A 24,479-nucleotide genomic window follows, 5' to 3' on the forward strand; every position below is an offset into this window, starting at 1 on the left:
GAATGGGCTGGTGAAAGAATCTTTTTTCCCATTTTTTTTCGGACAATAGCTTATAGTTGGTTGCCAGAAAGTGTCTGGTCTGGCTTGCAGTCCGAACAGGCCATCCTTAGCATATACATGCCCCAGAGTTCATAGCCAATACATGCCTCATAGTATAGTTATACATGCCATAGTCTATAGTCATATAGTCCCCCATAGTTAATAGTTATATTTACCTCATAGAAATTATAGTTGTTACCTCAGAGTTTATATTTTACTATTCTAACTTTATATCATAATCAAACTGCACTTTTATATCTTGATTATTCAGTAAACTCAATTCTTTGAATTTAATCGTTTGTAGAGTTTTATTTTGGGGGAATTACAGTACTTATAGGGCATACCGATGGTCACTGGGAAAATAGCCAGATACATTCAGTTTTCTTATTAGATCTTCCTGGTGTGCCATCATAGGCATCAAATAGCTGCATATGTTGTAAAGCCGCCTTGAGTCATCTTTGGGTTTGAGAAAGGTGGGGTAGAAATATTGTAAGTAAATAAATAAAAAAATTTTTTTTAAAAAATAAGAGTAACATATTATAATGGAGATAAGTTAAATAAAAACAACAATACAATGAGGCATTCATATAAATACAACAGATAAAATGATAATACAAGAACATGTCATAATACAAGAACATGGCTTGTGCACCAGCTGCGTCCGTACCTTGGGAAGTCTGACTTGGCCACGGGAGTCCACGCTCTGGTTACATCCCGTTTAGACTACTGCAACGCTCTCTACATGGGGTTGCCTTTGAAGACAGCTCAGAAGCTCCAACTAGTCCAACGCTCAACAGCCATGATTTTAACAGGAGCGGAGCGCAGGGAGCATACAACCCCCCTGTTGCGCCAACTCCACTGGCTACCAATCTGCTACCGGGCTGAATTCAAAGCGCTGGCATTGGCCTTTAAAGCCCTAAACGGTTCCGGCCCAAGCTACCTATCTGACCGCATCTCTGCCTATGAACCCACCAGGACTTTGAGATCTTCCGGGGAGACCCTGCTCTCGATCCCGCCTGCTTCTCAAGCTCGGCTGGCGGGGACGAGAGATAGGGCCTTCTCGGTGGTGGCTCCTCGGCTGTGGAACGCCCTTCCTATGGACATTAGACTAGCACCATCTCTAATGGTATTCCGCAAAAAGGTGAAGACCTGGATGTTTGTGCAGGCGTTTGAGTAATTTAGTGCAATCTGGTAATGGAACATAGGAATTGAACAATGGACGACGAACTTGGACTACGCTTGGATGATGAGAAGATTGGGTACGGTTGTTTTTTGTAATAATTGTGCATTGTAATTGCTTATTGGTAATTTATGGATAATGTGTTAAGTCAATTGTTATATGTTGTATGGAACCACTGCTGTTTCTACTGTTTTTACTGTTTGTGAACCGCTGTGAGTCGCCTTCGGGCTTGAGATACAGCGGTATATAAGCAAAGTAAATAAATAAATAAATAAATAAATAAATAAATAGAGATAAAAGAAATAAAACGAAGACAATAACAGATTAATAAAAACCCTAATAGTATAACCTATTAAAAGAAATAACATAAAAATAATGATATTATAAAATCAATAAAAATAATGCAGTAACCTATGAAAATAAGTAATATTGATAAAATAATAAGATTAAAATTTGTATTAAAATAAAATTAATACAAATTATATTATTATTATTAAAATAACAATAACAAAGCTGTAAATACAGTTCACCCCTTCATTCCAACTCTCTCCATGCGCATGGCCTCCTCTCTTCTTTCAACCCCCTTCACTATTTGTTATCTGTTGCTATTAATTAATTATAGTTGTGCCATTGTTAGGATTAACCCTTTGGCTTCCTTCTCTTTCTCTTCTTCGGCCTCACCTCCTTCTCCCTTTGGTCTGTCCCTGCCTGCCTTCCTTCCCGGCTTTTTCTTCTCTTCAGACTGAGAGGTACTCAGTCCGGCTCGCGCTCAGGCAACCGCTCCGGAACTTCCGCTGCCGGTGGGCGGGGCCCCGAGCGGCATCTCCAGGCACCCCCCGCCGGAAATGACGCATCACACAAAGTACGGCACATGCAAGAACCACCGCCCACCCGCGCCAGGCAGAGCTTTGAACGGATTCCGGAAACGGAGCCCCTTATGGACGCCGCCATCTTCAAAACTTGATCTTGGGAAGTTTTGTTTCTTCTTTCAAACCGATTCGCTGGGATATTTTGTTGCTTTTTATAACTTTTCCCAATTTTTAAAAATTAAGTATTTTCCAAATACATTAAAACATACAAAATATAATATATCTCTATATAAATAAAAATGTAATGTTCATTTGTGAGATTAACAGAACTCAAAAACCACTGGGTGAATTGACACCAAATTTGGACACAATATACCTATCAGGCCAATGAGTGACCATCACTCATAAAACATAGAAAAACACAGCAGAAGGGACTTAAAAGGCCAAAAACAAAAACATTAGAATGCATGTGTAAAACCACATATATACACAAACACACATATACACACACACATATATATACACACACACACACATATGTATATATACACACATAAAACATATACACAGGAAGGGAGGAGGGAGGAAGAGAAAGGAAAAGGAGGGAAGGTGAGAAGGCAGGAAAGAAATGTAGAGAAAGAAGGAGATAAGGAAATAAAAAAGTGAGAGAAGGAAGGAAAGAGGGAAGGAATGAAGGAGAGAAAGAAAGGAGAGAAAGAGGGAGGGAAGGTTGACCACAGCAATGTGTGGCAGGTACAGCTGGAGGAGATGTGGTTTTAAAAAGGGAATTTTCAGATATATTCCCAATGCCCATATGTCATGATTTACTGCCATATTGGCCTATTTCTACAGTAGGCCGTTGTTCACAGAAAATGCTGATGGTTTGAGAAATCAGTGCTCCAACGAAGAAGTTACTATTCAAGGATAACAACATATCCGGACCAGGCCTGTAGCCAGGATTTCGTTTCGGGGGGGGGGGGGGGGGGGCTAAAAAAATTTCGGGGGGGGGCTGAGTCTGAGTGAAAGAGGGTCTACCCTAGCAAACCTTTTGTATCATTACCCCAATACCCCCATGCATATGGGATATATTGATTATGGTAATCAGATCATGATATGAATAAACATAACAGTTTAAATAATGCACCAGTAAGGCCTTTTCGCGAACCACCATCAGAATTTCGGGGGAGGGGGGCTGAAGCCTCCCAAGCCCCTCCCCCCCCCCCCCCCGGCTACATGCCTGATCCGGACAAAACGAACTAGCTGTTTGCTAGATATGATATCGAGCTCTTTTGTGGGGCTCTCCCAGCGGGGGAGATCCCTGAAGACCGCTAAAGGGGTCTTTTGACCTTGGTGAGCTGCCAGCGAGAGCCAATCCAAAGCGCAAAAATATTAAAAATTAATCTCACCAGAGGCTGAAGAGGTTCAGTGACCGAAGCGTTTATTTCTGCGATTCAGCTGAAAAGGATGCGATTGCAGTGATCATTCACATACAAGCATACATTTACAGAAGTTTCAGGCATTTTTATAGTGTACAGACAAAGGAAACATTTTCAAAAAATCCCGCCCGCCCTCTGCTGGCCGGCTTCACCCTGATTGGCTGGCCGCGGAACAGCTGGGAGGAGGCTTGGCTGTACGTCCCGCCTTCTGTCCAATCAGCGAGCTCTGCCGCCTCTAGGGGGCCAATCGGCGTCTTCCTAGCGCCTCCGGCGATGGTCCAATCAGCGGCCAGGGGGCGGGACGAAGTTTGACAACAAGGGGAAATGGAGTGCCCAGGGGGCATCCGCCAGCTGTTATTCGAGCCTTTGTTCTCATCAGCGGGGTGGCAGACAAGGGGAACAATGAGTTTCCTGGTCTTATGATTGGATTTGGGAGGAAGTATGAAAAAGGTGAAAAAGGAGCTATTGATGGTATTTGGACCTCGGGGCCTTGTAAACAAGGGGGCCTTGTAAACAAGGGGGATCAACAAATACCTAGAAAATGAGTTAATCAATCTTTTTCCTAAGTTTCTGTTGACCCATCCCTCCCTAGGCTGTCTGCTCTGAAAGCCAGTTGAGGAAGGGTCAATCATGCGGCCCATGCAGATGTAGATATGATCAGTTTCAAGAGGACAAAGGATTTCCTCTTTGCAGTAATCTTAGGTCACATTCCTTTTTGGGGCGAAGTTCAGAGGGAAAGGCGGGAAGGGGAATCAGGGTACATTTCATATGATATCCCACTATATACATCTTATATTCTTCATATACTTCATACATCTCATAAATGAATTCCCATCCCCATCCCAGCAAAGTTTATTAAAAATAATAATAAATGTATTTTATTTTTGTAGGAATCATAGTCTTCTTGGTGAAGGCGCATGTAGGCTGAGGCTGCTTGTCCCTCCAGGCAAGCCCGGTCTGAGGTTTGTGTCCAAAAGCATGGCAGGGAAACAGTCCAAGACAATAAGGCAGAAAGTCAATAAGTGAGGGCAAGGGAGTCCGAAGAGGATTTCCGAACTGTAAATGGTGGGGCAATGTCCTTTGGGAAACTGTATCTCCCCGATCGGGGCCCGGGACCTATGCCTGGCCCCCTCTCCGGGGCTCCTACGGGCGACCGCCGTGGGTCCCAGGTTGCTGGATTCAATTGGGAGCGAGCACTGCCACGGAGGAGCGGAAAACCCAATCAAATTGACAATCAGCTGTTTCTCTGCAAGATAAAATACTTAAAACAAAACTAATTTTTCCCCGGGTGAAGGAGCCCAAAACGAGAAAAGGGAAATGGCAGTTAGTCTTAGAATTAGTTGTAGAAAAATATAAAATTGGAACGGCGGCGATCCGCCATCTTAGGTGCTTTCGTGGATAAGGGGGTCTGAAATGGCGGTTTCCGTATCCGCAATCTAAGCGAACGCAGATTCGGGGTCCGGGGGGCGCCCGAAGGCGCCTGCCGCGGGCTCACGGCTCTCCGGAGCCCCAAAAAAGGTCTATTGCAATGTTATTTGGTTTGAGTCAAGAAGGGATACAAAAGTAGCATGCGGAAAGATAAAAGGTTGCAAGGTTCAAGTACTTTTATTAGGGGGAGGATACAAAGTAAAGGGAAGGGGAAAGCAAGGTGAAACTGCAGGCATTCCTGGTTTTGAGCTAGCTGCTGGGGCACATTTCATCTGTTGGTCCCAAAAGCTTGGTCCAGGAACTGCAGAACTCTCCGCTGCAGTTCACACCAATGTGAAGGCGGGGCTCCCCGCTGCGCTCGGGCTCAGATAGAACCCCCAAGTTTTCCAGTTGCTCTGAAGCCATGTTTGCAACAGACTAACAGATAAGATACAGTCATGGTCAGAGAACAATGGACTATAGTTATGTTATAGTTGTGCCATTGTTAGGATCCCACATGTGCTATAATGTCAATCAAAATCATAAACAACTAATGAACAACTGCATAGCTAGCTTAGACCAATGAAATTATTTGTCTTTGGGAACCAATGAAAATGTATATTCCATTTACTATAAATGCTCTGCAGCCTCATTGGGGGTTGCGACAAACCCTTTGATTGCATCCCTGTATGCTTGTTTGTCGTTATTGCTATGGCCACGCAATAATAAATAGTTTTTTGCAGTTTAAAGGATTCAACTTTTGGGGTGTCCATCCTTGCCCTCCCTAAAGGGGGCTTCTGCCTTTTGGGAAATACTTTGGTTTTGTTGCCCCTACACAGCTAGTTGTATATATATATAAAACTAGCTGTCCTCTGCCACACGTTGCTCTGGCCAGGTCTGTGTATATGTTTTGTGTGCATATATTTGTGTACGTGTGTATGTGTGTGTTTGTGTATATATGTGGTTTTGCGCATGCATTGTAATTTTTTTTTTTTGGCTTTTTAAATATTTTCTGCTGTATTTTTATGAGTGATGGTCATTCATAGGCCTGATAGGTGTATTGTGTCCAAATTTAGTGTCCATTCTCTCAGTGGTTTTTGAGTTATGTTAATCCCACAAACGAACATTACATTTTTATTTATATAAATTGCATATAAAACATGTAAAAGTATGAAAAGGAAGACAGAAGGAACAAATTCCTTTTCTGTTGTTTGAGATACACACTGGGCCCCATGCTGGCGCAGTGGGTTAAACCACTGAGCTGCTGACCTTGCTGACCAAAAGGTTGGCGGTTCAAATTCGGGGAGCGGATGAGCCCTCATTGTCAGCCCCAGCTTCTGTCAACCTAGTAGCTCGAAAACATGCAAGTGTGAGTAGATCAGTAGGTACCGCTATGGCAGGAAAGTAACAGCGCTCCATGCAGTCATGGCAGCCACATGACCTTGAAGGTGTGTACAGACAACGCCAACTCTTCGGCTTAGAAATGGGGATGAGCACCAACCTGCAGAGTCGGACACAATTAGACTTAATGTCAGGGCAAACCTTTACTTTTAGATCAGTGGTTCCCAACATGTGGGCTGTGAGAACTAAAATAAGGTCCGCGGCTCTAGAATCTATTATTAAATATGGTTTTCTTTGGGTGAGCAGATGGCAACTACTGGATGGCATATGTTTTGTATCAGAAACTAGAGCTGATATGGTCTGTCCAATGCATTTTGTGGTTCTTAAATTGCCTTGCCTTTGGAGAAGGTAGGAATCATAGCGTTGGAAGAGACCCAGATAGTAGGCCTGTGCGGTTTCGTTCGTTATTTCGTTATTAATTCGTTATTTTTACCATATCCGATGCGATATCAAAACACTTTTTTAAACCCGGAAGGGTTTAAAAATATCGAAACACCAGCCCCATATATTTTACGAGCTTCAGCTCGTGTCGTTAATGGGATGGAGGCTGCTGAGTGCTGCTGGTGCCTGGGAGCCAATCCGGCGCTCCCAAGCACCCCAGCAGTAAATGGGGCGGGCGGGGCGAAGGGGCAGCGCGAGCGCACACCCAGTGAGCCAAGCACCGCCCCTGCCTGTTGGGCGCCCGGCCCGCGCGCGCTCACCCTTACACCCGGCCTCCGCACGCCATCCAATCGGCTCCGGCTCCGGCTCCTGCGCCCTCCTCCTCCTCCTCCTCCTCCCAGCTGTGTTGCAGCCAGGAAGTGCCAGGAGGAGGAGGAGGAGGAGGGCGCAGGAGCCGGAGCCGATTGGATGGCGCGCGGAGGCCGGATGTAAGGGTGAGCGCGCGCGCGCCCTCCAATCGGCTCCGGCTCCTGCGCCCTCCTCCTCCTCCTCCCAGCTGTATTGCAGCCAGGAAGTGCCAGGAGGAGGAGGAGGAGGAGGGCGCAGGAGCCGGAGCCGATTGGATGGCGCGCGCGCGCTCACCCTTACACCTGGCCTCCGCGCGCCATCCAATCGGCTCCGGCTCCTGCGCCCTCCTCCTCCTCCTCCTCCTCCTGGCACTTCCTGCAACACAGCTGGGAGGAGGAGGAGGAGGAGGAGGGCGCAGGAGTCGGAGCCGATTGGATGGCGCGCGGAGGCCGGGTGTAAGGGTGAGCGCGCGCTGCGCCATCCAATCGGCTCTGGCTCCTGCGCCCTCCTCCTCCTCCTCCTCCTGGCACTTCCTGGATGCGGTGGGATAATGTTTTGGGACACAGGTCTGCATCATTTGATTTTAGAAATAAATAACTTAATAAGGTAGCTACTTTTAATTACGTTTGAGAAACAGTTAACTTTTCTAAATAATAACAATGTTCGTAATTTATCTTTGGAGCTTTGATTCTATAACTATTTAATTTTTGAAATTAACTTTTTAGGCTTTGTGGGGGACTTCCCTTTTAGTAGTACATTCACATCATGTTTAATTCAGAGGTCTGTTGGAAACTAGGCAAATGGAGTTTATCTATGGAATGTCCAGGGTGGGAGAAATGAAAGCCATTCGATGCTAATCAAGGTGACCATTACTGCAACATTCACACTTACAAAATGTTTTGTAAATATTTACGAAATTTCGTAAATAACAAAACATTTTTTTGGAAAGTTTTGTAAATATTTTAAATATCGAAACAAAAAAACACCCCAATTACAAATCGATTTTAGAAACAAATTTTTTCTTGATCAAACAGGCCTACCAGATAGCCCACAACACCCTGCCAAGATGCAGGAAAATCACATTCAAAGCACCCCTGACAGAGGAGCATCCACCATACCCTGAGGCAGAGAATTCCACTGTTGAACAGATCTCACAGTCAGGAAGTTCTTCCTAATGTTCACGTGGAATCTCCTTTCCTGTAATTTGAACCTATTGCTCCGAGTCCTAGTTTCAAGGGCAACAGCGGAAAAAAGCCTGCTCCCTATTCCTTATGACACCCTTTCTCATATATACATGGCTATCATATCTCCTCCCAACCTTCTCTTCTGCAGGCTAAACATACCCAGTTCTTTAAGACGCAGCTAATAGGGGATTTGTGTGACTTTTCGTTCCATCCAAATTTTAGCTACAGTTTATTCCCACTGGAAGGCAACAAAAACAACAAAAAAGCTAATATATATAGGGTATATATAGATATGTTATGCGTCCTACTCTCCAGAGCAGTAGAAAACAAGCCTGTTCCCTCCTCCCTATGACTCCCCCTCACATCTTGATACATGGCCCTCATCATGATTCCTCTCAGCCTTCTCGTCTGCAGGCGCCCAACTCTTTAAGTCGCTCCTCATAGAGCTTGTTTTCCAGACCCTTAATAATTTTGGTTGCCCTTTTCTGGACACATTCCAGCTTGTCAACATCTTTCTTCAATTCTGGTGCCCGGGGGGGGGGGGGGGGGGGAGGGGGGGGGAGGAGACAACCAGTCCCAAGTGGCTCTGCGACTATGATGCGAAGAACACAAAAATATCAATTTTGCCACTCCAAAAAATGGGAGTGCAAGTATGATGTGGTGGCGACTGTTATGCGATAAAATAGGGGGGGGGGGGGTCTTACTATGCCTAGTAAGATCTAGATTCAATTCCCAATGAAGCATACTGTGTGATTTTATACTGGTCACTATTAACTTGCCTCAATGGGGTTTGTATAAAATCAGGAAAACATATTCACCGCCCTGAGCTTCTCGGGGGGGGGGGGGGGGGGGAAGGTGAGGTAAATATTTAATTTTAAAAATGCAGTCTAATGTGAGAATGTGAATCCTTCCGAATACAGACAACATTGAACTGAAAGGTTAAAAAAAGGTTGTAACAAAGGGAAATCCACTTTCTTTGCCATATTTATTGGAAAAGTTAACCCACAATGTAGCCAAAGCCCATTTTTAATTAGGTATCCAGGTTTTAAACACACACAAGGAGGCTTAATTATCAGAGATAAACATAGAAAATGCTTGTGGAAAGGCATGCAAGTACTTTGGCGCACAGTCCAACTGCCATATGCACTTGGATATTAGCCAAGAGCCCACTTAGAACATCAATGTCTCCCTATTTACTCCCTGATACAAATTACATTCGGAAGCCAGAACTCTGCAATCCCCATATGAAGCTGCCTAAAAGAGTTGTATCAGTAGCAAAAGGAGCAGCTAAATAGGCAGTTCAGAAAATGCCTGCCCCAAACACATCTTAAAGAGTTAAGGCAGGCAATGTTGAGGCAGGAAAGGGTCAGTATTTTCATGGCCTCTTTTGGGGATATTTCTAAGGCCCAAACCATGATTGCCAGGCATTTTGTGCCCTGGTTTTCAAGAACACACCCAGAAAAAGAAAAAGGAAGAAAGCTACGGCGTTTGTAGCCTCAAGTATCCCACATCCTTCCAAAGCTACCCTGCTGCTGTCCTGGTCGTTACATAAGCTTTTTGCAGTTAGGAAATGAAATGCGTCTGCGGTGTTATTTGATCAATTTTGTGGTCAGACGGGTTTGCGACCGCTTCGTAGTTGCAGATGGTCACTTCGTACCGACGGGGCTGAGCAGAAACAAGAAGACAATTCCTCTGTAAGGTTTAATGTCTTGGAGCACCAGAACAATCACTTAGTCCTCCCCCACACCCCTTTTCCCCATTTCTATGGACTTTGCTACAAAACTGAGCAACGTATCCAGTGGCCCCTTCCAGCTCCATGGATCTAAGACAGGATTACATTACTTTTAAAAGCAGCAGCACCCAAAGTAACGCCTGATGATTCAGCTCTTGCACTTACTTCTGTCCATTCTCCTCTCAGGCCGATATAAAAGATTTTTGTTCTGTCAGCACCAAAGTTCTTGGAGAAACGGATGGAGAGATGATAAACGTTTGAGAAGCGAGACATTCTGGAAGACAGAAAAGTAGCTTTCTATATGTAAAATTCATTATAGAGACATATGTTACATTCTGGTCCCCAAAGACACTAAGCAGACATGGACAAACTTTGGCCCTCCTAGAAAGCTATTAGGAATTGTGGGAGTTGAAGTAAAAAACACATGTAGGGCCGAAGTTTGCCCATGCCTGCACTAAAGGATCCATCTAAAATAGGAAAACACACAATTATAATTCTATTAGAATTATCAGAATTGAAGACCATGTCTTCCAGCAGGCCAACCCAGTCAACTTTGAATCATGAGTTTTTGATTTGCGCTCTATTGCCACTGTATGTTTATTTATTTATTGTATTATATACTGCTTTTCTCATCCCTGAGGGGACTCAAAGCGGTTTCTAACATAATAGTGGCAAAGTTCAATGCCCTACATGTGAAAACTAAAACATAATTTCTAGACAGTAACATATATATATATGTATGTATGTATGTATGTATATGCTCTGTGCATAATGAGTACCTTAAAAACAAAAGAACCAATGAATGAAATCACACCAAATTTGGCAATAAAATGTCTCACATCACAAGGAGTGACCATCACTCAAAAATTTATGATTTTGTCATTTGGGAGTTATAGTTGCTGGGATTTATAGTTCACCTACAATCAAAGAGCATTCTGAACTCCATCAACGATGGAATTGAACCAAACTTGGCACACAGAACTCCCATGACAACAGAAAATACTGGAAGGGTTTGGTGGGCATTGACCTTGGGTTTGGGAGTTGTGGTTCGCCTACATCCAGAGAGCACTGTGGACTCAAACAATGATGGACCTGGACTAAACTTGGCACAAGCACGCAATACGCCCAAATATGAACACAGATGGAGTTTGGGGGAAATAGACCTTGACATTTGAGAGCTGTATTCACTGGGATTCACAGTTCACCAATCAAAGAGCATTCCGAACCCCATGAATGACAGAAGTGGGGCAAACTTCCCACACACAACACCCATGGCCAATAGAAAATACTTAAGGCCATCCAGTCCAACTCCTTTCATCAGGGCAAGAAAACGTAAAGTCCTCCTGACAAAGAGCCATCTAGCCATAGATTAGATTAGATTAGATTAGATTAGATAGATAGATATTATTCACACATGCAGAGATATAGTATCATAGATTTGAAAGGGACCCTTAAAGAAGGACAATGATATGTTGCATGTTCCAGGGTGGGCAAACCAGACACTCCACATCAACACTGACAAAGAAACAGCAAAAAATATTGTTTACCCACAACAAGCATGTAGCCGGGGGGGGGGGGGGGGGGGCTCGGGGGGGCTTCAGCCCCCCCCCCCAAATTTTCATGGTGGTTCGCGAAAAGGCCTTAATGGTGCATTATTTAAACTGTTATGTTTATTCATATCATGATCTGATCACCATACTCAATATATCCCATATGCATGGGGGTATTGGGGTAACGATACAAAAGGTTTGCTAGGCTAGCCCTCTTTCACTCAGATTCAGCCCCCCCCCCCGAAACTCAGCCCCCCCCGAAACCCCCCCTGAAAAAAAATTCAGCCCCCCCCCCCCCCCGAAACGAAATCCTGGCTACGGGCCTGACCCACAAGCATAAAGAAATTACATATATTAGAAACCAACACTTTCTCATTACTTTATTTTCCAGATCAACAGACTGGGCCACAATAACGCGTGGCAGGGGATAGCTAGTATACTATAAATTAAGAATCTTAACCGTATTATACATATCAGCATAAAACAGCATATACTTTAAAATCACACCACTAAAACATATCAATTAAAATCACAGAATCCAGGAGTGTTAAGTCAAGAGGCATTCCAATTGTCATCTGTAATTATTCATTATTGCACTGAGATATCAATTGTTGTACCATTACTGTGCAAGTGCTAGGTCCCACAGCCAGGATTTAACTTTCTTCCTGAAGGACAGGAGGGAGGTGGCTGCTCTAATATCACTGGGGAGTTCCACAGCCAAGAGGCCTCCACCGAGAAGGCCCTGTCTCTCATCCTCACCAGTCACGCCTGCGAAGGGTGTGGGATCGAGAACAGAGCCTCCCTGGATGATCTTAATCTCTGAGATTCATAGGTTCATAGGAAGGGATACATTCCACAGAGAAGAGGAAAAAAAATAAAGTACCAGAACTGTGTGTGGAACATACAAAAGATTCAAAGATAGAGACAAGAAAAATAAAATAAAAAAGTGAAAAAATTAAAATAGATATTTTGACTTCCTGGTATCTTCGGGAGGTCTTCTTACTTTTTTCCTTTCTTCTCTTTCTCTTCCTCTTCTCCTTCTTTTCAATTTCCTTCCCATCTTCTTCCTTTTTTCCCTATCTTTCTCCTTATTTCCTTCAATTATTAGATAAAAATCATCTTTTTTTTGTTTCAGATATTCAGTAACTTTTTTCCAATCCATTTCTTCCATTTTTATTCCTTTATTCTTCGACATGAGGAAAGTAAGTCTATTCATGTTTCTGATCTCTAGTATTTTCATCAGCCATTCATCTTCCTCTGGTATTTCTTCTTGTTTTTGTCTTTTCGTGAAACAAATTCTTGCAGCCGTGGTTATTAAAAATAATAATTTGTCTATATTTTTTTCTAATTTCTCTTCGTACATGCCTAATAAAAATATTTCTGGTTTCCAGTGAAATTATATTTCTAACATTTTTTTGGATTTCCTTCTATACACTTTTCCAATATTTTTTTGCCACCCTACGTAGAGCACCTTGCAGTCAGTCTATTCGAGATGTAATAAGAGCGTGGACCACAGGTTGTTTTGTAACCTGCGTTTTGGTATATGTCTTTATAATTGTGTTTTTATATATGTATTTTGTTGTATGCGTGTTATATTATGTTTTCACACCAGAAGCAACGTGCTGTTTCTCCACAATTAAAAACCCCCCCTCAAGTCATAAGTAGAGGTGGGTAACAAATAAAATGTTTTGTCGAAGGCTTTCATGGCCGGAATCACTGGGTTGTTGTAGGTTTTTCCGGGCTCTATGGCCATGTTCTGGAGGCAGTTTTTCTCCTGACGTTTCGCCTGCATCAATTGTTGCAGGCGATGCAGGCGAAACATAGGAGAAAAATTGCCTCCAGAACATTGCCATATAGCCCGGAAAAACCTACAACAACCCAAATAAAATGTTGTTGTTGTTGTTGTTGTTGTTGTTGTTGTTATTCCACTCCAGCTACCATGGTTCTATATTTGAACTTTAGTAACTTTAGTAACAACAACAACAACATTTTATTTGGGTTGTTGTAGGTTTTTCCGGGCTATATGGCAATGTTCTGGAGGCAATTTTTCTCCTGATGTTTCGCCTGCATCGCCTGCAACTCTCAGCCACCACGTGCCTCAACAAACTACAAATCCTAGCATTCCACAGGAGGGAAATGTGGCTCTATAGTTATGAGTATGATTTGGCCCAGGAAGATCCTGTTTTGTTGCATATAAAATCATTGTCTTTAGCAGTGAACGAGTGAGAAACATCTCGAAGAACTGACCAATCCTGAAATATTTGACTTCCTGAACTACAGCAGTCATTGAATAATTTAGAGCTATTCTGCCCACAAATAAGGCATTCTGGTTTTATGGGCGGGACCTACCAGTCACTGATCCAAATCTTTCAAAATGCTCTGATTGAGATCTATCTATCTATCTATCTATCTATCTATCTATCTATCTATAAATCTATTTGAATCACACTAGGTTCCTTTTGACTTTTCATAGTCTCCAAAGCTGCTATCGTTTGAGACTACTATGAAGTCACAATTGATATATACTTGGGAGCTGCTGTCAATCAATTTCAGAAGAAGAGAATTCTCCACATCTGTGAAGGCTGAGCAAACAGGGACATACTTGGTGGCATATTCTAGTTTTCCTGTGACATCACAATTCAGGCTAAAGATCTGATCCGGTTCTCTGGCAGCATCATCAAAGGACATGTGAGGAATGTTCTTAAACTTGGGGAGAAAGTGAAGATACAAGCAAAAGTTGACAGGCAAAGGACTGGAGCACATTGATGTAGAAACTGCAAGGAGGAAAAGGGAGCCAAAGACACTATCATCTTAGTGTTCTAAAGGGGGACCCCCATTTTTATATCATGTGGCTGCCTCCTGCAGAATTCTGGGAAATGTAGTTTTGGAATTCTCTGGCTGAGAATTGCCCTAAACTACATATCTCAGAATTCTGCAGGAGGCAGCCATGCAGTAAGAAAACTGAATCCCCGCTTTAGAACACTAAAGTGGCATTTTTCACAAAAGCCAATTCTTTGCTTTTGGGGGGGGGGGTTGTGTCAGGAGCAACTTGAGAAACTGCAAGTCGCTTCTGGCGTGTGAGAGAGAATTGGCCGTCTGCAAGGATGTTGCCCAGGGGACGCCTGGATGATTTGATGTTTTTATCATCCTTGTGGGAGGCTTCTCTCATGTCCCCGCTCGGGGAGCTGGAGCCAACAGAGGGAGCTCATCCGCCTCTCCCCGGATTCGAACCTGCAACCTGTCGGTCTTTAGTCCTGCCGGCACAGGGGTTTAACCCACTGCGCCACTTAGATCAGTAGTTCTCAACCTGTGGGTCTCCAGGTGTTTTCGCCTAGAACTCCCGGAAATCCCAGCCGGTTTACCAGCTTTTAGGATTTCTGGGAGTTGAAGGTCAAAGCATCTGGGGACCTACAGTTCAAGAACCACTGGATTAAAGATTATGGTAGAGGTAATTTCTAAAAGGGGGAAAGTACTAAAAATTGTAAAATAGCAGCAGCTGCAATTTGACAGATCAGTGGCTTCTAGGGTAGCAGTAAAGCAATTGAGCTTCAGCAACACAAGAGCAGATCCAATCTTTAAAAGTTATAAAAGGCTTAATTCAAAGAGCTACATATCTAAGTAGGACAGTTAACAGGGCTTACCTATCTAACTAATTAACTAACTCACAGCAGACATCTTGTCTCCTTCCATACTCACAGGAGAACAACAAAATGGAGGGCTCAAGGGCTTGTCATCTGCTCAGAAAAAGGCGCATGTCCCTGAGACATATCAGTCTAACAAGAAAGAGATACGAGAGGAGAATACAGTGACAGGTAGCAAGGCCAATGGGCTTTCCCCTGCTAACTAACTCACCTGCCTATTGAAATCCTCAATGAGGACTACAAGCTTGTGCAGAATGTGATTGAGCTCCAATAGGTTTTTGACTGTAACTATTTCAAATTAACTAAAAGATCCATATTGGCCCAATGACCACTACTAGGCAAGGATAAAGAATAATTATTCAGATAATCATTGTAATTAAAAACCAAGTATAGGCACATGGTAAATAGCCAATGGCCTCTTCTTCAGGCCCACTTACAGATTCATTTCTGAGGGATGTGTGTCGCTATCCTCTCCCATCACAATAATTCCTTTTAAATTCACATTGCCGGTAAACCTGCAACAGAAAAGGCAGCACTGAATTCCCAGGAAGTTGAGTTGCTTTGAACATCAATTAGCAACACCTGTGCGGGGCCATAACAATACCTCTTTGGCCCTGCTGCCGTACAACTAGGGCACCTCCATGGCCCTAGCTGCCCACTGCCAGCCATAGCAACACCTCTTTGGTCCTGCTGCCTTACAACTCCTGGGCAGGGCGGCTCCATGCCCCCACAGCTTCGCTGAGAGAGTACTTTAACAGCCTGGCTGCCCGGACATAGAAACACCTATTGAATGTGTGTCTTTACTGTATAAGATCAAGACCAGAATGAAGTCCAAAGAAAATAGCGCACAAATCAGAAACAATTATAAGCCGCTCTGAGTTCCTTTCAGGGTCAGAAGGGTGGCATATAAATGTAGTAAATAAATAAATAAATAAATTTCTGGATCAGAAAACTCTGGAATTCAACATGGCTTTTTCTGCAGACTAACATACTTAGGAAATGCTATACATGCTGACCCCAAGTTATGAACAAGATAGGTTCTGAAGTTGAATTTATTTTAAAGCTGGAATAAGTACATTTTTAAAGTGTAACTCTAGCCAAATATCTATATATATCCTATATACCCTGTATATATTAGCTTTTTGATGTTTTTGTTGTCTTCCAGTGGGAATAAACTGTAGCTAAAATTTAGATAGAACGAAAAGTCACACAAATCCCCTATTAGCTGCGTCTTAAAGAACTGAGTATGCTTAGGGTATGTTTAGCCTGCAGAAGAGAAGGTTGGGAGGAGATATGATAGCCATGTATATATGAGAAAGGGTGTCATAAGGAATAGGGTGCAGGCTTTTTTTCCTGTTGCCCTTGAAACTAGGACTTGGAGCAATAGGTTCAAATTAAAGAAAGGAGATTACACCTGAACATTAGGAAGAACTTCCTGACTGTGAGATCTGTTCAACAGTGGAATTCTCTGCCTCAGGGTGTGATGGAAGTTCCTTCCTTGGAAACTTTTAAACAGAGGCTGATGGCCACCTTCAGGATACTTTGTGCTTTCCTGAATGACAGGGGATTGGACTGATGGCTCATGTGGTATCTTCTAACTCTATTATTCTATGAAATCACCTGCCACCACCTGCGTTCCAACCAGGCCCTCCCATAAATGCCTTAGTATTTTACAAATCAGAAAAGAGCAAAGTCCCAAATAACAAACAATCACAAACGTGTGCAGAATGGGATACTTACGGGATATTAAATGAAAGTTCTTTGTTCTCGTCATCGCTTTCTACGAACAATATAAAGAAGGTCACATTGGCATAAAATACTTATGCTGTCGCACGCTGGGCATGTGCACATGAATGTAGACAGGACATAAATTTTGTGTGCCCAACGGGACGCCGGGGCTGCCTCAGATTAAAGACCCTTGGATTCCCCAAAAAGGATCTTTAGAATGTTTAAAGTAAATCCAGCAAAGTTCTTTACTGATGAAAACAATCAGGTACTTTCAAGCTTTCTTAACTGTCTATTGGCTCTTGCAGTCTTGTTCACTGGGAACAGGGACTATCTTCTTAACTGTAATTAACTAATGGGGAAATCCTAACTTCTAATCTGGGCAGGCTGTACTTGCCTTTGTTGATGTGGAGCCCCTGCACCCGGTACCAACTGCGTCTGGCTTCCGCGAGCGACCCTTGCCCCAACAGAGCTTTGTAGACCTCCAGGGAAAAAGAAGGAGTTCAGGTTGCTGTGATGGCTGGCTGAAGTCCCTCAGCCAAGCTGTGGGGCCTTTTCTCCACGGCCAAGCTATAGGCTGTAGGCTGAATATCTCCCTGGCCAAGCCGTAGAAGACGAAGCTTTCTACAGGAGCTACTTCGTTTTATGTCTTGTGCGAAAGGCTTCTCTGTGGGAACTAACTCAAAAAGGCTCCTATTCCCTCCAAAACTCAAAAAGGGGCAGGACCAGGGAACCTAACTATAACTGACAGGTGGCTTGCCCTATGATTGCAAACTATAGCAGGAAGCCACCCTGCTGCAAAATCCCAAGCCTGGGATTGCAAACAAACATTTAATGCAAAGCAAACAAAATTGGAACTCTTGGTACAGTTGTACCAGCACAATACTATCTACAACATTTTCTGTGGAGCAGGTAGTGAGATCATTTAAAGGTATAGTAATCTTCATGGTTGGGTGTGTGAATTGTTGAGTCTTCAAGGATTGGGAGCAGCATTCACAGTGTCCACAGTAAGTATGTCCTCCAAGTCTAGGTAGACTTTTTTGGTAGGTTTAGTAAGATCTGATCTAATCAACATGTCCTTTAAATTTTTGGTGCGTTTGTATGCTACCATAGGTGTATTTTGGCAGCCTGGAATATTCTTGATAATGTGCCAGTGTTTCTTAATTAATTTATAGATGTTTGTGGAGAGTTGTGTAGGGGGCCAGATGATCCTGTTGGAAGGTGATTTAGGTGAACCTTTTAGAAGGTGAGATCTATCTATATGGTTAACCTTCCGAATGGCTGTATCTAGAACCTTGGAGGGATAGCCTCTATCTTTGAATTGTTTCTGCTTGTAATTTACATTCCAGCTGACTGTTTGTAATTAGCCTTGCCTTTAAATTCTTGCTTCTGTGTAACTGCATTGCTCACTACTGAAGACCTTACTGTAAGGCCAGTGTCTTCTCATTTATAGCGTGAGTAATAATGTGTGTGTAGTCTATCTCACTGGAATGCATCTTATTATCACTGAATGTTTTTGGTTTGGGTGCCTTCTTTGGCATATCTATTATGTTGTTATCACCTATTTAGGGATGCATGCTTGCCCACCATGCCCTGCCTCATGCACAGAGAAAGACTTCTACCTGCCTTGTACTTTTTGTGCTTACTCTATTTTATCAGTTTGATACTTGTTTAGTTATGCAATGCCTTTGGAACAAAACAAATAAAGCGAGAGACCCAATATATCAGGCCTGGGCCAACTTGGGCCATCTAGGTGTTTTGGACTTCAACTCCCGCTTAAGCGGCTGAGGGGGAAAAGGAAGGGGCCTGAGGCTGCTAGGAATTGTGGGAGTTGATATCCAAAACATCTGGAGGGCCCAGTAGGCACAGGTCTAATAAATATCCTGCTAATATCAAGTTAGAATTTGGAGGCTCCTGCCCAGGAGAGAGGAGCCCTTAGACCCACCAAAGAGAGCCCGAAACTATTGACAAGTGAAAGAGGAGAAAGGCCCAGAATTTTCCCTGGTTTTTCCAAAATAAATCTCACCAAGGTTAAAGAAAAGCCATCGAGGTTTATTTAGCGATCCAGCTGAAAAGGATGCAGAGCTGCGATCATTCGCCAGCAGAGCATAAAGAAATACATTTGATACAGCCATATTTATATTAAATTCAAAGTTGCAGAGTTCAAACTTCCCGTCCCGGCCTCCCTGCTGCCCTCCACTGTGATTGGACAATGAGCAAAAAGCTGGGAGGCGGCCCTCCCGCCCCCGGCGCCCCTGGACTAATCAGGAAGCTCCAGCGGTCCATAGAATCCAATGGGGAGGCTCCTGCCATCTAGCAGCGATAGCAAATCAGGAGAGGGAGGTGGGATGATAAAACACAAAGGAATCTTGTGAATGAATTCTAAAAATAAATGCCATGTGGCCTGCGAGACAAAGAGGGAGTCTCAAGCAAGTCTGATCTATTGTGTTTTGATTGGAATGAATCAACATGTGTAAAGGCAAGTCCGGATTTTACTAGCCAGCAAATATGAAGACAGTGAGGGTGAAACTGGGGTGAATGTTCCTTAGTGGGAAGTTAGTTAAATCAACCAGTGTGAAGGTGGGGGCTTTTCGAGGGTCCCCTGACCTCCAGGTAGAAAAATGATTAGGGGTCTGCCAGGGGGCAAACAGCATTGTTGGGCAATCCTCCGAGAACAAAGCTGCCTGCCAGTTTATTTTTCATGCAAAGGAAATTGTGGATTGGGGTCTGTGGAATTTCTGGAGCTCTGCAGTTTCCGGGGTGGGGTGGGGGATTTCTTCATAAGGAAAGGGAAGGAAAAAAAGGTCAAGGGAAGGCCACTAGTACAAAGGAAAATATGAAAAAATATACATTTGACGTAGCAGGAACCATGTGCCTATAATTCATAACAGGAAAAGTCCATATAAAAGTATGTTTTTGAAAGGGAAACAAAAGGGTTCATGGGGAATGATTAAAAGCATGAAATTCATGAGAAAAGGTCCAAAAGATTTCACTGAGCCAGTCAAGGAAGTCCTGCAGCATTGAGGTTGAGTCTTGTCCTTGGCCCTTCGCAGAACTATAAGTTATTATCTCTTATTGGGGGGGAGGGCATTCTCAGCTTCATTTCTCCCTTCAAAGCTGGAAAATGTCCACACCCATTTTCCCAAAGCCTCGACAATTCTTTAGCACCCAGGGCCTCTGTCTAGACAGATCAGATTGTATTCTGTTGACTATTTTTATGGGCCCAATTTAAGCAACATAAGCTTGCAACAGCAGGACCCAGCAGGGGGTGAGAGAGTGGTACCAGCGTGTTCTAGTTTTGTTTTGGGTGGTAGGCAGGAACCTGAAGAGGTGAGAGCTTATGTCCAACCTGTGGTGGTTGATCACATGATGTTGAAGTGAGTGTCCCTTGGTCTAGTGAGGACTTCAGTGGGGATGGTGAAGGCAGGGTATGATGGAGGCTGTGATAGCGGTCAGCATGGAGTGCGCAAAGGTCCTGAGTGGGTCCCCAATGGAGAAGATGGTGAATTGGAGCACATGGTGGAATTCTCCCATCTGGCCGCAGGCAGTGGTCCTCAGGCCTCCTGGGAGCGCTGGCTCCTCCTGGCTGAGGCTCCTCCTTTGGCACTTAAGGGAGGGAGACCAGGCACAGCTTTGTTACCCCTTCTCCTGGCATGGCACCTCCTGGTGACCGCAAACAGGTCCGGCTCTCCATCATCACAGAGGATCAGGGTAATGTTTAGGATAGTCAGAAATGTTTACAGCCCCCCCCCCTTCCCGGCCCTAGGGTCGTTAGTAGGGAAACAAAGGAAAAAACATCCATACCTGGTGAAGACTTCAGTGGTCTCCTTTGGGCCATCCCTTTGCACAGCTTCTGGAACAGGCAGGGCATCCTTCCTTCATGGCGGTCACTGTGGGACCTTGGGTGCTCCTCCCAGGGGACCTCCTGCAATGGCATTCCCCCGTGGGGGCTCAGATCAGCCTCAAGGGGGAGGCTGTCTCTTCTGGGTGGCATGGGGTGTGGTCCTGCTCTTTTAGGATCTCCCTGTGCATCTGGGTTCCAGCTGCCACACGGAGAAGTCCATAGAACTCCCATTTACACCTCACCCAGGTCGTTGTCCGCAGCAGCAGGAGTGGATTATGGGTCTCACAGTCTGATCTGATGTTTTGGTGGCGTCCTGGTCATCCTTCACTGTGCTGCGCTGGGAACGTCGTCCTCCTCATATTTAAGGCAGTTAAAGGGGTAATTTAAACATTCACATACATGCGCTCAGGGGGAAAGGGAGGGAGGGCCAGGAAGGGAAAAAAGGCATTTGAGGGGCTGTGGAAAGTGAGAGGGAGAGATAGAGCCTTACACCATAGATGTGGGTGAAATGTCAGGAGAGAATGCCTCTAGAACTTCCTTGTGGAATGATGCCTAGGGTAGAAGGAAGCACTCTGGCTTGCTTGAGGCAAGTGTGAATGCCTCTCTTGGCATGGGGAGGAGAGGGAAAAGAGAGAAATGCACCCTTTCTCCCACCCTCCCAACATCCCTTTCTTAGGTTTGAGAAGAAGGAGGTAAGAGGAAGCAGCAGGATTTCTCTGGAGAATAGAGAAGAGAATCCACAAAATTTTAGAGTTTAAGAAGGTGGGGAAGGAGAGAGAGAGAAGAGAGAGAAGGGTTCCAGAGACATTTTACAAGCACGTGGAGCTCTTTTTGTGAGGCCTGGTTCTCAGACAGAAAGGGGAGAAGTAGAGAGAGAGAGAGAGAGAGAGAGAGAGAACAACAAACTTGGAGGCATGGATCACCCACCCCCCTTCTTAGCAAAAAGGAACAGGAACAGGAAAAAGTTTCCTTTTACACCTCCTTTGGTTTGCAAGAGGAGAAAGGGAGGGGGGTTGAAAGCAAAAAGGGAAAGTTGGGGAGTAATGGGAAAAGGGGGAAGAGAAGACAAAGGAAAAAGGCAGGGACATTGGTGATTGCCTCTGGAAAATGGGTTTTGTAGTTGCACAGAAGAGAAGGGGAGATTGAAGGTGTGAGAGGGGTAGAATTCCCTCTGTTTGCAAAAGGGAAGGAGAAACCCCCAAGGCCAGGGGAAAAGTGGTCAGAAAGAGAGAGAAGTTAAAAGCAAAAGGGGGAGAGGTTGAGGGGTTCCAGGACTAGGGCCAAAGAAAATTGGGGAGAGGGGCAGCAAAGCTCGATGTTCAGGAGAGGGGCACCAAAGGGGTCCCTGAGTCAGGGAGACTTTAAGGGGGAGGGGAGAGCTAAGTCACAGAGGTGGCAGGATCTCCCCTGGAGGGGAGAAACACACAAAGTGCTAAAGCTTTAGCCTTAGAAAGAAAGTGAGGTGCTTTGGTGAGGTAGGGATTTGTAGTTCTAGAGAAGAGATGGGAGAAGAAGGGAAGAAGTGATGTGCCCTCCCCCATCTGCAGGGAGGAAAGGGGAAAGGGGTGAGGTGGCACAGAAGAAAGAAGGGGGAAGAGAGAAACATGCCAGAGAACTTACTTTTCCCCAGAGAACTACATATCTTTTCCCCAGAGAACTACATATCTCCCAAGGACCAGTGGAAAGCAGAGGGGGGCACACAATTACAAACACAAGGCTTGGCTGAAGCTTCCTCCCCTTCTCCCCACCCTCCCTTCATCACATTTCCCAGAATGGGAGAGAGAGAGAGAGAGAGAGAGAGAGAGAGGAAAGAAAAACAAACCTGAGTCAGCCCCTTTCCCTTCCAGATTCCAAGGGAGAAAAAGGAACAAAAGAGGTCAAACAAAGGAAGGAAGGAAGGAGGGAGGGAGGGAGGGAAGACTCCTCCCTTTTCTCCTCCCCTTCCTGTTGAGAGTAGAAGGAAAGAGGAAGTCTTTTTGAAAACCCTGGGAAGGAGGTGGCATGGCCAACAGGAGACAAAGGAAAAAAGGTACAGGCAACCCCCAAAAAATGGACATTTGGGGGCTATCCCACAAAGAGGGAGAAAGAAAAACAAGCCCAAGTCAGGCTCCCCTTTCTCCTCCTAGACTTCAAGAAAAAAAAGACAAACGGGTCACTTTTTTAGAATCTATTCCCACTTCACTCCTCCTCCCTTCCAGGTTTTTCCCAAACAAGGCAGCAGAGAGAGAGAGAGAAAAGGGGACTTGGGAAACAAAGGGGATGTGGGCAAGGGAAAGAGTTGAGAAGAAACACTCTGGGAGGGGGCAACTGGAGGCTATGGAGGGCAAATGGGAAGGGTAGGGGGAAAAAGTGAAAATATCTAGGGCATTTTTCCTCCTTGGCAAGGAGGTGGTCAAGAGGAGGGTTTTGAGGGGAGGGGGCTTAGTCTCAACTTTCCTTGCAGCCAAAAAGTTGATCACTCTTCCCCTTTCTACCCCACCTCCAGCCTGGTCATGAAGCATGCAGCATGGGCCAGCCCTCCTGGCCTTCCCTGACAATGGGCTGCCATGGGCAGGGCAGGCGGCCCCCAAGGGGTTGGGTGGCCATTTCCCCACACTGTGCCAAGACCATTGCTTGGCTGGCAAGGAAGATTCCTTGCATGCCCATCTCAATCAGCCAAGACTTCTTACCTCAAGGTGTTCCTTTGGAACAAGACAACGTCGGTGGGAAGAATAAACGCTCATCCTAGGATCTTGCCCCCTAAGTTAACTATAGGTTAATGGAAGCCAACCTCGCCAACCGGAACGCAGGCTCTCCCAATGCTCCCTTTCACGTAAGATGAACGGCTAGCACTTTGAGCAAGCTGTGAGGAAAAAGGAGAACACTCCCATGGCCCCGCCAGCACCCAAGCCTGTAACTACAAGCTAGACTATTCTTGCCTCGCCTAAGATGCCAGATGTTCCCCACACCTCACTCAGGAATTTGTTACCGAATCCCTGTTTACCAGAACTTCCAAACTTCAAAGGGGATCCCTCCCACCTGAAGTCTTGGTGCGATTTCGGCTGTTTTTTATTTTTATGAATTACTTAGGATTTGTAGTCACGTCGGTGGCCTTTGTTCCAGGGAAGTCAATGTGCACTCCTTTGCTCCTTTGTGCTGGGACCCCAGGTCAGTTCAGCTGAGAGGAAGGTGTCTGGGTGGGCAAGGAGCCCATGAGATATTAGATTTTGGTGCCTCTCCCAGCTGTTCCTCCTAGAGATCTGCCCTAAGGCCCGTGGACCAAATAGCAGATTGGATTTTAGAGTAAAATTTTGCATTTTGGGACTCCAAGCCGGTCCCGTCATGGTTGCCAACTGATATCGAGCTAGAATTTGGAGGCTCCTGCCCAGGAGAGAGGAGCCCTTAGACCCACCAAAGAGAGTCCGAAACCCTTGACAAGTGAAAGAGGAGAAAAGCCCAGAATTTTCCCTGATTTTTCCAAAATAAATCTCACCAAGGTTAAAGAAAAGCCATCGAGGTTTATTTAGCGATCCAGCTGAAAAGGATGCAAGCTGCGATCATTCGCCAGCAGAGCATAAAGAAATACATTTGATACAGCCATATTTATAGTAAATTCAAAGTTGCAGAGTTCAAACTTCCTGCTCCGGCCTCCCTGCTGCTCTCCACTGTGATTGGAAAATGGGCAAAAAGCTGGGAGGCGGCCCCCCCGCCCCCGGCACCCCTGGACCAATCAGGAAGCTCCAGCGGTCCGTAGGATCCAATGGGGAGGCTCCTGCCATCTAGCAAATCAGGAAAGAGGGAGGCAGGATGATAGAACACAAAG

The 24,479-nt window shown here is 44.8% G+C and overlaps 1 protein-coding gene across 6 annotated transcripts; it reads right to left on the reverse strand.

Annotated features, from left to right (window-relative positions):
* Positions 1-9,151: 9,151 nt before the first annotated feature.
* On the reverse strand, positions 9,152-22,585 carry LOC137095402 (PITH domain-containing protein 1-like). 6 transcript variants are annotated; one of them, XR_010908837.1, is made up of 6 exons: positions 20,638-22,467; positions 17,231-17,315; positions 16,849-16,888; positions 15,546-15,623; positions 10,083-10,191; positions 9,152-9,850 (listed from the first exon to the last, which is right to left on the reverse strand). XR_010908837.1 is itself a non-coding variant. In XM_067462031.1 (6 exons), the coding sequence occupies exons 2-6, from the start codon at positions 20,702-20,704 to the stop codon at positions 9,749-9,751; spliced, it is 396 nt and encodes a 131-aa protein (XP_067318132.1). In that variant the 5' UTR covers positions 20,705-20,758; positions 22,500-22,585; the 3' UTR covers positions 9,152-9,748. The 6 variants fall into 6 exon arrangements, 4 of the variants coding, with proteins under 4 accessions (XP_067318132.1, XP_067318131.1, XP_067318133.1 ...); XM_067462031.1 differs by lacking the exon at positions 17,231-17,315 and adding an exon at positions 22,500-22,585 and having other exon boundaries at positions 20,638-20,758; XM_067462030.1 differs by lacking the exon at positions 17,231-17,315 and adding an exon at positions 22,500-22,584 and having other exon boundaries at positions 20,638-21,031.
* Positions 22,586-24,479: the final 1,894 nt, after the last annotated feature.

This window comes from Anolis sagrei, chromosome Y, assembly GCF_037176765.1.
Source record: "Anolis sagrei isolate rAnoSag1 chromosome Y, rAnoSag1.mat, whole genome shotgun sequence".
Classification (NCBI taxonomy): domain Eukaryota; kingdom Metazoa; phylum Chordata; class Lepidosauria; order Squamata; family Dactyloidae; genus Anolis; species Anolis sagrei.

What these genes read in the sequence shown, in the direction of transcription:
- LOC137095402 (XM_067462030.1), bottom strand. Translation starts at nt 20,908, where the DNA reads ATGGGAGTTCTATGGACTTCTCCGTGTGGCAGCTGGAACCCAGATGCA. An exon ending in GAACTTTCATTTAATATCCC is followed by an intron (nt 15,624 to 16,848) that starts GTAAGTATCCCA and finishes TTTCTGTTGCAG; the next exon opens with GTTTACCGGCAATGTGAATT. An exon ending in CATCCCTCAGAAATGAATCT is followed by an intron (nt 10,192 to 15,545) that starts GTAAGTGGGCCT and finishes TCTGTCTTCCAG; the next exon opens with AATGTCTCGCTTCTCAAACG.